The following is a 16546-nucleotide window of genomic DNA, read 5'->3' on the forward strand; positions in this document are numbered from 1 at the left end:
TTTGCATCTAAGACAGAGCACAGTGTAAGTGCTTGCTTTGCAGCCCCCCCTGAGTGTGTCGTTCTGTTGTCAGGCTTGCAGAGGCTGTAGGATGAGGATAACTGGTACTGGCATCCAATCTGAGTCCCAATCTTGGCTCTACCACTTATAAGCTATGCACTCTTAGGCATGTTCGCATCTCAGAGCTCCAGTTTTGTTTTGTGTTTTTATTTCTGAGTGAGAATAATAATATTTAGCTCCTAGGATTTTTGGAAATGTTTAGCATAAGTCATATTAGGTGGTAAGTATCAAACACAGTCAACTTTTATACCTTCTTCTCCCGCCTCCCTCAAACACACATACACATTGGGTTTTTATCTCTTGGCTGTTTTCATGTGTACAACTAGCCTGGATGCATGTAGGTTTTGAAAGCACTGATTCTGAATAGCCAAAGTTTTCCTTTGTTTTCTTTGATTGGAGTCTGCAGAGAAGCGTATTCATCTCTAATGGGTGTGGACTTATAGTTTGAAGTTAATATATTTTCTCTCCCTTCTTTGGCTTGATATAATTGTCAGTAAACCACTGAGGTGATGAAGTGAAGTTTCTGAAATCTCCTGTGCTTTTTGGTCTCTACCCTGGAAAGCTTCAAGTGCTACTAAGTGATATGGTGAGGGGTAATCTGATTGGATTTGTGCAACATAGTCCATTTACACAACAGCCCAGCCCCCGATAAAAGCTGTTGGTGTAGAATAGACCATAGAAACCGAGGTTCTTGACATGCATTGGCAGCAATACACAAAAGGCAACTCAAAACACAGATACATCCTGGAAAAGATAAGTGTGGGAAGAGGAACTGCCTTATCGTCAAAACAATTGAGAAACGTGTGAGAGTAAGAGCAGGAAACGGGTTAGATTCACAGGGCTGTGGTGAAGAGGCTGGCAGGAGGCTCCACGCAGACCTAAAAGAGGAGCCAATCGCAACAGTGATGGGGGGAGTCTCTGCGAATCCTAAGGAGGGGCTTGGCAGTGGCAGCTGCAGGTCACCCCCTTTGATAAATATCAGAATGGGATATATTTTCGTAAGATTTGCTTACTGTGTTTGGTGCTTTGGAAGAGCTGGAGTTGCCCTAGCTACCTGGATGAATCTCTTGACGTTTCGTTTGAGCTTTTCAATCAATGCCTGTAGCTAGATTCCTGAAAGGCTAAGTCTTGATCTATACAATGAAGCGCTATCCTGGGATTGCAGAGCGATTCCCCTGGTTCATTGGATGTGCTTGTCCTAAAGAAAAGGAAAGAGATTCCATTGTCAGCTACACTTATCAATGACACCTTCTTGAATGGAAAGTAGCTTGGGTCTGCAGATGGCAACCATTTTTTGGAGTTTCCAGAGAATAGGATGTATGTTTACTCAGAAGCCACCAGTGGGGAAAAAAAAATAGACTAGAATTCTGGTATCTTTAGACTCCTGGTGTACTGTTAATAAATTTATATCCAGAATAGACACATTCCTGATGTCATTGATCCATGCATCAAAAATATAATAAATCAGATCTATATCCTTCTTTCGAGGAGCTAACAGTCTAGCAGGAGAGGTAAGAAAATAAATGTATGGACTATAAGGTAAAAGTGTTAAATGCTGTGATAAGTAAGCTAAAGTGAAATGGAGAAGGAGATTCGAGGAAGACTTCTTGGAGGAGGTCCTATTATATCTGAGTCTCATATCTGAGATTTTCTGAAAGGCAGAGACTGAGATGGAAGAAGGGCACTTCAGACAGGATGCCATATGGATAATGCCACAGAGGCTGCAGGTGAGAGATTGGATGTGGGGAGCAGTTGGGTGGCTATTGCAAACCACCTGGGCAGGAGGTGAGGAGAGCCTAAACCAGTGAAGTAAGGGAAAGGATCGAAGATGTTACAGAGAACTGTTTGGTTGTGAAGGACGAGGTCAAGAGACGTCAAGGGTGCTGCCAGGCTCCTGAGTAGGGGGTGCTATTCACAAGAGTCATTAACAGAGGAAGAGGAGAGGAAGGAACCTGATGAATTCACAGGAAAACATAAATCTACTGCATCTGAGGTGCCTGTTGTATTTCCAGGTGGATGTGCCTAACAGGGTCACTGGAAGTGCAGGTCTGAATTCAGATAAGAGTTGGAGGTAAAGGTTTGGGAATTACTTAGAATTTACGTAGAATTAATAGTTGGAGAAAGGTAGGTGGGCTTGCCAAGCAAGAATAAAGAATGCAAAGTTGCATTCTTGGGGGATCATTTTAGCTTTTGGGAAGAGGGGGAGAGAAAAGCCAGAAAAGATGGTCACAGAAAAAGTGGCCTGAGGGAAAAAAAGAGGAGAGTGTAGTGTCTTTGGATTGCAAGGCAAAAGAGAATTTTAAGGAGACAGGTGGAGAGGATCAAAGAGGGATCAAGAAAAGTAAGGAACTGAGGCCATCGGATGTGGTGATTAAGAGGTCGCTATAACCTTAGAGGGGGCAGTCCTAATCAAGTAGGAACAAAAGCCATATAGCAAGAGATTAAGGAGCGAGTAATCATAGGTGGTCCAGAAGAAGAGGCAGTGAACAGAAATTATACTTTCACAAAGTTTGGTGGTAAAGCTTTGTTTTATTTTTTTCCCCCCTTCACAGAGGATTCTTGTGTCCTGAGGGAAAAGACATAGATGTCAGGAAGCAGAAAAGAACAAAATGACAGGAAAAAGAGAAAAAAAAGATAACCTTAGAGCAGGCTGGCAAAGGACAGCTCATTGCAAAGTGGCTGCCTGTTGGGGACAAGGCCTGAAGTTTGTAGTAGAACTAGGGTGAGAGGAAGCTGAGGCAGTCATGCCCAAGTCCCGGCTTACGGTGAAGTAAGGGTGTCTGCAAGAGAGGGCAGGTTCTGCGCTTGCGGAGAGCTGAGCAGGTCTAGGACAATGATGGGAAAATGAAAGGAATTCCTACTGAGCTTTTGGCAGAACGCACTTAGGTTTAGGTAATGCAATTTGTCATGGAACTTGTTGCCCCGATTTTATGATTTTCCTTTTGAAGTCTGAACAGATGAGGAGAAAATGTGAATATTTTGCCTTGCTCAGCTAGAAGGAGAATGGGGCAGGGTGCTAGCATGATGGGTTAAGGACTTCCGGGAGTGTGTGAAGTAAGTGAGGCCAGCAAGTCGGCATGTCCGCCATGAAGTAACAGCACATAAAGGCCAATAGCAAGGGCTAATAGCAAGACTCTTACACAGAAAGGACATGAGATGGGAAAGACAGACGTAACCCCTCAAAGCAATGAAAATTGAATCAGTTTTCCTTTTCTCCCCCAAATCTAAAGAAAGCTAAGATAGTCAAATCAAGGGGAATGATGGCCTCTGAGGAGTGAGAAGGGGAGAGGAAGAGATGGCCTAAACCGGTCTGTGAGGAAGAAGAGAGAGGGGAGGACAGATGAGAGTATGGCTGCTTATCTGGGTGGCACAACTGGAGCGGAGAAGCAGGGCCGCTTGACAAAGATGGTTAATCTTCACTCCCTCTATGTTTCCTCTGTTTAGGAACTCTTACAGGCAAAACAGGACCTTCAAGATCTGCTTATCGCCAAAGAGGAGCAGGAAGACCTCTTGAGGAAGCGGGAGCGTGAGCTCACTGCCCTGAAGGGAGCCCTGAAAGAAGAGGTTTCCAGTCATGACCAGGAGATGGAGAAGCTGAAGGAGCAGTATGATGCCGAGCTGCAGGCCCTGAGGGAGAGTGTGGAAGAAGCAACCAAAGTGAGTCAACCTAACCAGTTGGTCAGACTGTAGTGGGAGTTGGGATGGGGCAAGAGACGCTAGCTTGGGCACAGATAATAGGACAAGACCACTTCTCCCACACCTTCCTCCTTGTTCATTATGGAGTGAAACTCGGTTTCATCAGATCGTGGAAATAGAGCGTGTTCACAGAGGATAATCTCTAGGCATTCCTACAGGTCAGAGGCCTGGGGCATTTTGTGGCTTTGCTAATGGGCAGGATTGCAGACAAGACCCAGATTTCTGGAATCCTTCACCCCTGCCATAGCCTGTTTCTTCTGGCTTGTGAAGCCTTTTGTTAGACAATCCAAGTTCTTTGCTCAGCAAAGTTATGAGAGGGTTAATTGGCTGAATTGCCCAAACCCTTGCAAGATAATTTTTCTCTTAATTGAATTCTTGGCTCCTACAGATAGATTCTAAATTATGTTGAAATCTTTTGGTGCAGGCCTCATGCTGGCTGTTGAAGAAGAGAAAAGCAGTTTTGAAGGGGAAAATGCTTTGAAATATCATGCCATCTTTAGGGAAAGAGGGGAATTACAGACTATAAATTTTTTATTCTCTGCAATGTATAGGTCAAAGACGATGAAGAAAGAACTCTTGGTATTATTTGTTTATTCTGTGATGATTGCAGTGAAAGCACAGCACCAGTAGGCCCTCCCTCCACTAAGCTCCATAGTGATTCACTGATTTTCAATTATGGCATGCTAATTGCAAATGACAAGAAATGAAAGATGGGTTTGTTTGTTATAACAATAAAAAGTCTGGGAAATAGTCAGTTTGGGGGTTATTATAATGGAGACTGTTTTAAAAAAAGCCTCTCAATGATTTGCCTATCTTAGCTTCTTTTGACAGATGCTCCAGTTTGAGGGAGAAAAGCGAAACTGATTGAATTTTCATTGCTTTCAGGGGATGTCTGTTTTTTCCACCTCACTTCCTTTCTGTGCAACAGCCCAGTGTCCTTGCTATTAGCCTTTATGTGCTGTGGCTTCCTGGGGGACATACCAATAGGCTGCTGAGTAAAACGATTCTCCTTTGAACCCATCATGTCTGTACCATTTTCAAGCACTGCATTAAAGCTCAAGTTAACATTCTATATTCATTGAAGGGTAGTTGAGGATGGTGTTTAGGGATGTTTATAGTGATTTGACTCTAGGAAAATTAAACTTGGCTCACACATGGGATGCAAGATATTTTATTGGAAGCCTCTCGGTCCCTGACTGTCACAGATATTATATAAGTGGAGAAGGGAAACATGGTAAGTGAGAGAGGATATCTTTGTTGTATGGAGTCGAGATAATCCGTAGAGACGTAGGCTATTGCGTTTTGACCCGGTCAATATTTTGTGTTAGTTCACAGCACTTTCGTTATGTCAGTTTAAGAAAGGTAACTGCATTGGCCCATCTCAGTCTGTGAAAGAAATAACGGGTGAGTTGGCCAAGGCATATATCACTGGTTGAGAATGTAAGGTTTCTGAGCACCAGGAAACTAACACAAAAAGGCTTCACCTTAACATCCAGTGAGGTATGTTCCAGCAAGGCTCTTGGCCCTAGGTCATATTCTACACTGCTGCCAGCAGCTTTTCTTAAAAGAACAGACTGATCACTTCAGCCTCTGCTTGAATAACTTGCTTGGCTCCCTGTTTGCCCAGACTGAAGTTTAAAATTGTTAGCATGGTAGGCAATAGAAGTCCCTTCTCTTCCTAAACCTGTGTCCAGAAAGCTCCATATTCTTTTTTGTACATGTGGAGTGACTTCCTTCCACTTTTCTGCTTGACCAACCTCTTCTCATCCTTCAAGACCCTCCCCACAATGTTCTCACTTCTTTGAAGGTGCCCCATATACCTGCATTCCCCTTGATGGAGTTAGTCCACCTTCCTTAGGGTTTCTTCTGGTTACTTCTCTACCAGGAATGATTAGTTTGTATCATACCATGTTGTAATTTATCATCATGTCTATGGACTCCGTTAGACTCTGAGCTAAAAATGGCACAGGGGCCATTTTTATCCCTCACCCCCCTTTCTTTCCCTAGATTGGGAGTGGCAAACTCAAGTGCTCCACGGCCCAGATAAGGACATAAATGAGTGAAGCTCTGGGTGTATTGTTGGGGTGACAGTAGGGCATGGTGGGGACTGTGACAAGCCTGAAAGTGTGTCCTTTGTGTAGGGTCAGCTTCTTTTCTGATACAGCTCCAAGTTGCCAGTGAAGGAATGCTGGGCCCATGTTGCTAGATCTCTCCATTTTGAAAGAGAAGCCAGATATCTGGATGTTGGTGTGAGATCTAACTTTTAAGCAGTGCTTCAAATTAAAAAGAAAAAGAAAAAAAAAAAAAGAATCACAAAGCGCAAACACATCTTAGGTTGACAGTGTGTGATCTTTGTTCCTTGGGCTTATTTAGCACACACTTATTTAGCACAGGGCCCGGCACACACTCACATCTATGCGATGTCTGATGAGTGAACGTAAGTGGAGGACAAATTCTCTCTTCACTGAGTTTTCAGTCCGTTGTGTGGTTCCTGCTGGATTTTCTCCAACATTGATGTGGGAGGTGTTTTAGGAAACTCTGCTATTACTCTATGAATTTCTGAGCCTGCTGTTAAGTTTCCCTGTGGTTTCTCAAAGGGGATAATGATTGTGTTTTTACACCTTAGCTTTTGCTTCTAAAGGTGGTTACTGAACAAATGTGGCAGAAGCATATTTAATGGAAAAAATTATGTCAATTTAGTGGACAGATGCTGCCTTTTTGTTATATTATTTACGTGTGGGTATTATATACTAGGAATTTAGTATTCTATTAGCTACTTGGAAGATAGTGAATTAAATATAATTTTTTAACTTGGTAAAGAGTATTGCTTAAATCTGTTCACTAGCCTTTCTTTATCCTTTTCCTGCCCTCGGGAAGGACCCACCCACCTAAAAGCTGACATTTTATGAAGGAACTGCATTGCATTAAAAGTTTATTTCCTTGGTAAATCTTAGGAGGCAGCCCAACCTCCTGTCATCAATTTTTCTAATTTTTGCTGCTGCCCCTGGGCCAAACACCCCTAAAGTGCTATTGTTATTTATCATTGTCAAATAACAAATATTTCATCCTGGCCTGAACTTGAGCACTAAAAACTTTAAATTACTAGAACATTTGGTGAAAACCGTCAAAGTATATTACGAACATTTTACAGGTATTCCAAACAAATACTCTGTAAAAGTGGTTTTTGTAGACCCAAATAGCCTCACCTTTTTAAGAACAGTTTGATTGCTCAACAGAGAATTCATGAGTTCCTTGGTTATATGGGGATTCCGTGTGCAGCAGAATGAACTGCACCTCTTCTGTGCATGGGTGGTTTGGTCATTAGGTGAGCTCCTTCCATTCCCTTTCCAAAGGGAAATGGATCTTTGAAGTCTGTTAGAAAGGGATTTCTATTTATCAAACATTCTTTGAAAGGGCTGGTAAGGACTTTGACACCTTATTTCATAACATATTTTTTTTTCTGTTACATCCTTTTTTGACTTTTTCTAGTTTTAAAAAGGAAATGGCCTCTTTCTTCTTGGGTTTGTGGCGATGGCTGGAATCCATGTGCAGAAATGGACAGTCAATGGGAATGGGAATGACTGCCTTCTGGGAGTAGAATGAAGACTGTCCATAGCTGTTAGTTTCTCTCTTTCATCCTTTCCCCTTTCTGCCTCCAACTGTTGTGTAGAAGAGAAGCTCAGACTCTTTACTATTTTCAGATTTCTCAGAGAGTAGACTTAGCTCAAATTCTAGCTCCTCCAGGAACTTCCTTAGTTCCCTTTTGGACATTACAGTTTCCAGGGACCTGGTATTGCTGAAAATTTTGTTCTTGGTTTTCTCTTCCTTGTTATACTAAAGACCGTCCTCATTTTTCCATTAGGCATTCCCAGTGTGCTTGGCACTTAATAGCTGTTAAGTACATGTTTGTGGATTAGGGGAACAGACAAAAGGGGAGATGCCCTTTGAGTCCTGACAATCCCAAGGACAGCCATTAGACTGTTTTGGGCCTCATTTATGAATTAAAATGGTTTCTCATGAAAATGAGCAAATCTTGTCTGTTGGGAGCGATATCATAATGCTAATGTTGATCTTGGAAAGACTACTTTTGCGTTTAAAAGCTGCAGGTATTTTGAGGATGATAAAGAGCCACTTTGTTTTCATGTTGGGTAATATCCCTTCTGGACCATTAGCCTCTTCCAGAGTGCCCAATATACAGCAGTTAAGCAATTAAGTATCTCTTCAGTGAATGGATGAAAGGGAAGAGGAGGGAGGATGAAGATGGGTGAGATACAACATTTACAAATTTACTTGCTGAACCAGTGCCAAGTACAAAATATTGTGCTAAGTTATGTGAGGGTTTTGAAGATAAATGAGATAACTCTACCTTCCAGAAGACTGAAGGGGCGGTCAGTAACTCTCAGGCTGATTAGAGAGTAGGAAAGAACAATGCCCCACATGAAGTGGAGTTAAGTGCTATAGGAGCTGGCAAACAGGAAAGGGCCCCTGGAGAGGGCACTGTGTAGGTGGGGCTGTTAGTTAAAGTTGAGTGGTATTCAGACACATGAGCATGGCTGCTGAGGACATTTTGGGTATGAGCAACTCCTTGTGGGTGGAAAAGTGAGATGTGTGTTTGGGCTGGAGCCTTGTGGGGCAATAGAAGTTAAGATAGTTCCAGATTAAAAGAAACTTTTAAGAGGTAGGGACCGAGATCCAAAGCATGGACAACGTTTGGATTCCAATTCAAGCCAACTGTAACAAACAAGAAATATTTGAAATTACTGGGGACATTTAAGCACTGTCTCCATATTTCATATTAAGAAATAATGTAAACATTTTTAGGAGTAATAATATAGTTATTGTTTAAAGAATCTTTATATTTTAAAGGAACTTACTGAGGGACGTATGGGTAAAACATATGGGACTTATGGGCTATCTGGTATTTGTTTTAAAATAATCCACTCGGGGGAGAAGGGGAGTGGAGGTAAGGATGAAACAATATTAGCTGTATGTCGATAACTGTTAAAGCTGGGTGATGGATCAGTAAGAATTAATTATACTATTCTTTCTACTTTTGCTAATGTTTGAATTTTTTTTTAATAAAAAGATTTTTGTTTGTTTGTTTGTTTTAAGAACAACCCAAAAAAATTTAAAATAGAAAAGGTGAGGTGGAGTGAGATTGTGAAGACTATTTGAATACTGTAATACTGCAACAAATGAGTGGTTTTTATTTGGTGAGGGAGCACTTGATATTTTTTTTGATTATGGACCTAATAGGGACATGACTTTAATAGTGGTGTGACCTGGAGGTAGGAGAGGTTAGAAATTGGAAGAATGGTTAGAAGTAAGGAATGAGGAGGAATGAGATGCAGGTAGGGGCTGAGGAGAGGCAGGACTGACAGGAGAGACCCCACAGGGGGGCACGGTGACAGGGGTGAGGGAGAAAGGAGAAACAAAACTAAGACCAAGGTGTCCCAAGGTGTTCCATCTGGGTGCCTGGAAGGAGGCCTTCCTGGGATTGGGAAAGTTCCAGTGGGGCCTCTAGATGCAGGCGGCTAGTGAGAGAGGCAGAGCAGCCCATTGGTAGGGTGGTGAGCGAGTCCACAAGGGTGGGGGGACACCCCTAGGGGACTTTCCTGGGGCAGAGAGAAGAAAACAGAGGTTTAGAACAGGAGGAAAAAGAGGAGGACACAGACGCAGATACCTAAAGAGAAGCAGCCAAATCCGGTAACGGGAAAGCAAGGGCAGGAGCATTGTATTTGGCTTAATTAGTAATATATTCGAGAAACTTCTAAAAGCAGCTTATTTTATGCATTATATATTTATATACTGAGTCTCTCTACTTTTATCTCGCCCTGTTTCTCATAGTGTAAATTCTTTCCAACATTACACCCAAGTTTTATAGTCTATAACCCTTATAGGAATTTTATTCAAATTCAATAATGTTGAAACTTTTTTTTCCCCTCCAGAACTATTCAAATTATGGCTGTATGTTTGTGTTTCCCCCAACAATTTGGAAATGTGACTCAACCTTAAAAAAACGAATATGTGCTTCAGTGCTCCTTTCCCACATCACTCCTAGAGTTTTCCTTCCCTCTTTCTTGCCAGTCTGTGAACAGTTTCTTTCAAAGCATGGGGTCAACAGAGGGTCAGATGATAAAACCAGTGTTAATCTCAGGATCAGTGGAGTTACCTCCCTTCAGACAGAGCTAATTCAGGGTAAAATCTCATTTCTGTCTTCTGAGAGCCAGGTTCACGAGGGAAACTAAAATACCCGTATTTCCTCAGCTTGTTAACTTCAGATAGTCAACTTTGAATGGTAACTGTCATGAGCGGGAGAAGCAGCGGGGTATGCAATCAGGTGCCCAGGTAAAGGAAAATACCTCTTTTCTACAGACTCCAGTGAGCCTGGAGTGGCATAGACTGTCCGTCAGAAAAAGTAAAATGGGGAAGATTCAAGGTTAAAAATGGTCTCCTTTTAATTTTTTCTCTCTAGCTTCCCCCCCGCCCCCCAGAAATGACTCTTTTAATAATTGCATCGCTCTTCTGCATTTTGTATTGATTTAAAAGTAGCTAAATAAGAGGATGGGTGTGATGTCCTAGGACGTTCCTTTGGAATCTTCCATCCAAGCCGTAGCTACGCCCGCTTCCCGCTGTGACTGTGGTCCTGGGTCCAGTTAGAGACTGTGGTCAGCCTCTGAGGGTGCTGGGGTGAACAGTAAGCAGGAATCCCTGTGCTTGACTCTTGGTGTTTTAACCAAGCCACTGGAGTCACTCGCTATGGGTTTGTCGAAGACAGAATAAGAGTCCCAGACATGCCCATTCATTTTTCATCAAGGGTGTGACTGTGGTCTCTAACTTTGAGGATCTTTTACAGTCTCGTGGGGAGAAAGTCATGCAAATAAAATAATGATAAAGTTACAGACGCTGTGGTTGAAGGGTGTGCGGGCTAGGAGATCAGGAAAGGCTTACCACTTCAGATGGCAAAATTCGGGAGAGACATAGCACGTTAGTTCTGTAACTTGACACCCTATGTGTCTTTTATGTGTCATATACTTCAGAATTAGAAATGACAAAGATACTTCCTTTTCCCAGGACCTCGCTGAGAGTTGTACACGTTAGCACAACCTGCTGTCTTTCTACCCAACTCCTTTTAGTAAATTCAGTTAACAATTAGAATTGCTAGAACGTTTAAGTCGTCTTAAAGGGAAGACAAAGAATGTTGACCTAGGGGACAAATTGAAATAGATTTCATTTATTGAAAAAAGTAATTAGATTTCAGTTACAGTTAAGATTTCTGGAGGGTTGGACCTCAGAATGAAATATTTACATCCCACCTTTCCTGGTTGGGATATCAGCGTGAAAAGAGCTCTCCTTTTCAGTCTGATGTCACGATTTTAGGTGAGCGGATTTAGCTGCTGCTGCTCTGTGGAGAGCAGCATAGTGCAGGAGGAAGAGCTGATGATGAGTTGCCATTAGGAAGACTCCTCACACTGGGATAGGTAGGACATTTGACAGTTTTTAATGGAGGTCCTTTGAAGCCTCCAGAGTGTGGTTAAGCAGGAGGGCATTTTCCCACAGCTCCAATGGAAGGGGTGATGGAAATAGGGCTTTCAGGACACTCAGATGGTCCAGAAAATCATAGCAAATTCACATGCCGTGTGAAGAGAAAGTGTTGAAACTGAACTGGGTGGAGAAGGGAGTAACAAACCTTGTCCTGGCCTCAGGAAGAGCAACAGAAGTGCCTGGTCTAAAAGTCAAGCTAAACATTAATGAATGCCAACTATAATTTTATATATATAATGTGATGGTTCAGTGTGAGGTCGGAGGGATAGTGGATGGGGGGAGGGGGGTTCACAGTATGAGGGATATAAATGATGAACGTCTAAGTATTACCTTGTTTTGTACACCTGAAACTAATAATTAAATTAATTAATAAAAAAAAAAAATAAAAAAATAAAAGTCATGCAGTCGGTGCCTCACCTGACATAAGCCCTAAGCTCACTGGGAGGAGGTAGGAGAGCGCTGCCCATTTCACCCCATAATGAGGAACGGCCAGGGGACGAGGCTTAAGTAACTCAGGAGATTTGATGTTACCATAAATAGTCAGCATCAAGTCCTGATCGCTGGGAATGAAGTCTTGATACAGTTTTTGGAATCTCCATCAGTAACTAGTTCACTTATATTCATTAACTTGATTAATTAAACAATTATCTATTGAGCATTGCATTTATGCCAGGCACTGTGTTGGGCTGTGGGAATAAATGGACCAAAGGGGTGAGACAGACATTATTCAGTTAATCATATGTATAAATGTGTCATTCAGTTGTGATAAGTGCTTCAAAGTAGGAGGGGAGGGGAAGCTTCCTTAAGGAAAATGAGGGTGGAGGTCTGAAGGCTGAATAGGAATTACTAGGTTTAAATAAAACCTTACAATACGTTCTAGGCAGAAGAAACAGCATGTGCAAAGGGCTTGTGGTAGGAGGGAGCCTGGTCAATTCAAGATGTTGCATGGAGATGAATGAGGCTGGGCTGTGAAGGACCGTGGAAAGTCTGGTGTGAGATGAAGCAGAGGAAAGTAGGGACCATCTCGTGCAGGCCTGTGTCCATCCTAAGGGTATTTTTCTTTTTTCTGAGTGATAGAAGTCACAAAAGCTTTTCAACAGTGTGTGTGTGTGTGTGTGTGTGTGTGTGAGAGAGAGAGAGAGAGAGAGAGAGAGAGAGAGAGAGAGAGAGAGAGAGAGAAAGAGAGAGAGAAAGAGAGAGAGAGATATTCCTTCTGTGGAAAAGAGTCTGTTCTGGTCTTTATAAGTAAGATGGAACGCCCTGGAATTGTTTGTTCACGCTGCCACTTCAGATGGAGGCACAAGCCCTCTGAGGTCTCTTCAGCAATTCATTTCTGTTTTTAAAGGGGTTATGACCTGCCCTCTCTCTGCTGAAGGGCAGAAAGGGGATAAGAGAGCATCGTCATGGAAGGCCCCATTTTGTTTGGGAGGTTTTGCTCTTTGCCAAGTGCCAGGTGCTTGAACGTGTAAACTGTCTGTGAGCCAGTGGAGAAGGGTGGGTAGGGATCCTGGACGAAGGGAAAAGTTCGGTGTGTTGATGGTGAGGTCTGAAGGGGGAAAGGTTTTATTTCTTTCTTGTCTAATGAGGCTCTATAATGTCTCTGGAAATGCCTTGAAACATTTATAGAAGTAGGGAGAATAACCTAGTGGGAATGCTTGCCCGTCTCCCCTAATGGAATGAATGTTCTGAGATCTCTGACCCATCTGTGGACACCCAGGGTCCATGAGTGTGAGCAGGCAGGAGCGGCGGGCATCGCTGAGGGCCAGTAACACAATGCACTTCCGGGTGTGGATACAGTCAACCCGCAGCACTGGACAGTGTAATGAGAGGCGCTGTTTTAAATAGCGTAGGACGATCGCAGCCACTATAGCATTGCAAATAGTTGTATCCTTGACATCTGAAAGGAAAAATGCTTTAATTTTATCATCAGAAATCCTACTCAATCTGTGTTATATTTCCTCTGATCCTCTATACTCTCTTTGACCCTCTAAACTCTGCCTGATGAATATTTTTCTAAAGACTTGCCAAGCTCATTAAGTAGATTTCTACTTGGTGGAAAAATTTGGCACTATCACGTTAAGCAGAAAATGGAACATGTCATAAGCTCTAACTCCATTAGATAAGAAGCAGTGTGGAAACAGAAGTCGGTACAGTGTCAAAGCAAAATCAGGACATATAAGGCATGTATGGGAGCCAGCCTCCGAGAGGCCCCCGGGACCTATGCTTCCTGGTACTTTTGCTCCTTTGTTGAATAGGGCTGATCTGTGTGGCCAGTAGGCAGTGGTAGCATGTGACTTCCAAGGCTAGGTCATAAAAGACATTCGTGGCTTCTTCTCTTCCTTACACAAAAGTGTGTGCCCTGTCCCCCGGGCTTGCTATGTCTGGCCCTTTGCTTTGCAGTCCCCTCTGATGTGAATTTGCTGAGGGGCAGCAGACAGAGGACAGGCTTGCTATCAGAAGTTACCAGCCAGTTTCCACTGCTTACTGACAGGGAAATCCTTTTGGGGGGAACAGTATTTTATTTCATTTTGTGGAGTAATATTGCACATGATTTAAAAAAACATTCAGTTCTGTGTACCAATCGGCACGATACTCCCAATTCTCTCTCTTCCTTTCAATCACGGCAACCCCTCATCTGTTCTTTGGCAGATAACCTGTGTTGCTGGTTCTTAGCTGTGAGTGAGTCTGCCCACTTACCCTGTGGGACATTTGGCAATGTCTGGAGACATTTCAGATTGTCACAGCTGGGGGAGAAGGGTGGCATCTAGTGGGTGGAGGCCAAAGGTGCTGCTAAATATCCTACAATGACCAGGACAGTCCCCCTCCCCACCCAAATGTCACTGCTGTGAAACTGGGATCTGTGTATACAAGCATGTGTATATATTTGTGTATGTGTGTGTGTATTCTTTTCTTTTTACACCAATACTATTGTGTGACCATAAGCATAGTTGGTGAGCAGTAGACTGAATGACTAAATACTTTTGGCAAACCACATCTGTGATCCCTGAATCCTCTTTTCTCAGGTGGAAAAATAATACCAACAGTGCCTGTCTCGCTGGGTTGCACATATTCTAGCCTCAGTCTGTCTTTTCTGACTTGCTTCCCTGTGTCCTCCTCGTGGACTTCTCCCTATGTCCCCTTGGTGGTCCTCCTGCTTTCTTTCCTTTGTCTCTCTGTTAACATTAGCTGTCTATATCTAATGTCCTTTACCACCCTCCATGCCTTGGTCTCTGCCAATTAAAATCCTGCCTGTGTTTCAGGGCTGAGCTCAGGAGCCCTCTTCTTCGTGTGGTCCAGCAGCTGGTATCCTTTCTCTCTGATACCCCAGAGCCTTTTGCCCCTGCCATAGCATTCATTGTGTTTTGCTTTGTCTAAAATAGTTGTTCTCACTCAGCACATGGAGCATTGTGTGAGTTTGGGGTGCAGAGATGGACAAGTTAGTCTCTGGTCTCCCATTGCCTGGTCCCGAGACAGACATGAAAGTTGATGCTGCTGATTTGGCATGCTGAGCGATGGCCCCTAGGCTTGGAGAGGCTTTTATACAGCACATAAAGCAGAAATACAAAAAGGGATGACTTTGCTCTATGTAGACGGGCTAGGAAAAGTTCCTAAGAGGTAATGAGGCTTGGGTTGAGTCTTGGGAACAGTGAGGGTTAGGGAGGTGACCTAGCGGTGGGAAAGGACATTCCACATGGAGGGAACTTCATAAGCTAGAGCATGGGACATTTTGGATTATTCTCTTCCGAGACTTTAGGGATAACCATTTTCCTTACTCATTTTTGTACCTTCATAGTCTTACCCTAGGTAGTCAATAGATTTGTTTGTGTGTTCATGTACTTACTCATTAAACAAATATTTTAGAGTGCTTTCTGTATTTGAGGTACTGAACTGATGATATAAGTGGATTTAGGCACACTGTGGCAGATGGATTTCAATAAAAACCCTTAGAGTAGTAGGTGGCCTCTGCAGTGATGTGGTTTAGTGAGTTTTGAGCTAGACATTAAGTCATGTGTTCGTAGTGACCACACCTTAGGATTCTGGAAACGTATGTAGGAACAGGTCAGAGGCAGATATAATGGGAAACTCCTCCTGCCCCAGTGACCACTAGAGAATGGAACTCGTTTGAGCCGGCAGTATTAGGTTGGTTTCGTGAAAGACACAATAAAAGGACAAAGTGTTTGTTCCACAGGCTGATCACAGCAGTTTTTACAGTAATAAATAAAGTACTGTTTTGTCAGTGTTGAATAAGACTTGGGTGGGAGAAGGGACAGGGAAGAGGTTTGCTCCTTTTCTAGGAAATTCCAAAGTCGTGGATAGGCCTTATCCTTGGGGACTTACAGACGAAGGGGAGAACATGGCCAAGCGCACATATTTCTCCTTTTAACACTTCCCTTCTTTTCTTTCTTTGTGCTTTATTTGTTAAATTTCTGCACATATTTCTCAAGTGTGTGGTCCAGAGAGAAGAAATACTGGCTGTGTCTGGATTTAGGAAACTCTGAGTCCACTTATAGTTAAAAAGAAGGTCTGGATGTGCTTCAAAGACTCTTTGGAACAAGACTGGGGAGGTGGCCTTAGAGATGGATCTGAAAGTATTTGGGCAGATGTGGCACAGGAGGATGTGACAACTTTGTCCCTGAATTGTCCAAGGGACTAACGATATCTGCTCTGCACCAGGGAAAGTGTTGGCTAGAGGACAGCACAGGGAAGACTTAGATGCCAGCAAATTTAGTTGGAAAACACTGAGTTCTTCACGGCTTTGGAGCAAGAGCCAAGGCATTAATAAGCTCTGGAAAATAGGCAGTGGGGTTGTCTTGTAGAGTCCATATGAGGAAGTGTTTTGAGCCAGTTGGGTTTCTACATGTGACCCTGAACTTGAGTCCAGCACACACCAAGCCCATAGGGTCCTCTGTCTGGTCAGACATTTTTCTTCCATGCCTCTTAAGTCTGTGACTTTCTGTGAGAAGATTCCCACTGCTTCTTTGATATTTACTTTCTGAGACCTCAGGATGCCAGGCACTTACCCTGCCTGCTGGGCTTCCTTTTACCCATCCTGTTGTAAACAGTCTCCCTTGCCAGCCCCGCTCCCTGCCATTTCCCGTGTCTGTCTTAGTGACCCTTCCAGGCAGAAGCAGACGCTTGTGCTGTGTACCGTGAACTTCCTGCTGCTGAACCAGGGAGAAAACGTGGCTGGCAGGCTGTGAACTCTGTGGCTGATGTGGGCCCAGCAGAGAACCAGGGTTAATCA

At 43.2% G+C, this 16546-nt stretch overlaps 1 protein-coding gene across 2 annotated transcripts in view; it reads left to right on the forward strand.

Annotated features, from left to right (window-relative positions):
- Positions 1–16546, forward strand: part of CGNL1 (cingulin like 1) — a 143525-nt gene that overhangs the window by 67128 nt on the left and 59851 nt on the right. For both annotated transcript variants that reach the window (XM_081050448.1, XM_081050447.1), the window contains one exon: positions 3505–3717. In XM_081050448.1, the coding sequence (XP_080906574.1) occupies positions 3505–3717 (213 nt within the window). The remainder of the gene's footprint in view (positions 1–3504; positions 3718–16546) is intronic.

The sequence above is a fragment of the Rhinolophus hipposideros genome (genome assembly GCF_964194185.1).
Source record: "Rhinolophus hipposideros genome assembly, chromosome: 5".
Taxonomy (NCBI): domain Eukaryota; kingdom Metazoa; phylum Chordata; class Mammalia; order Chiroptera; family Rhinolophidae; genus Rhinolophus; species Rhinolophus hipposideros.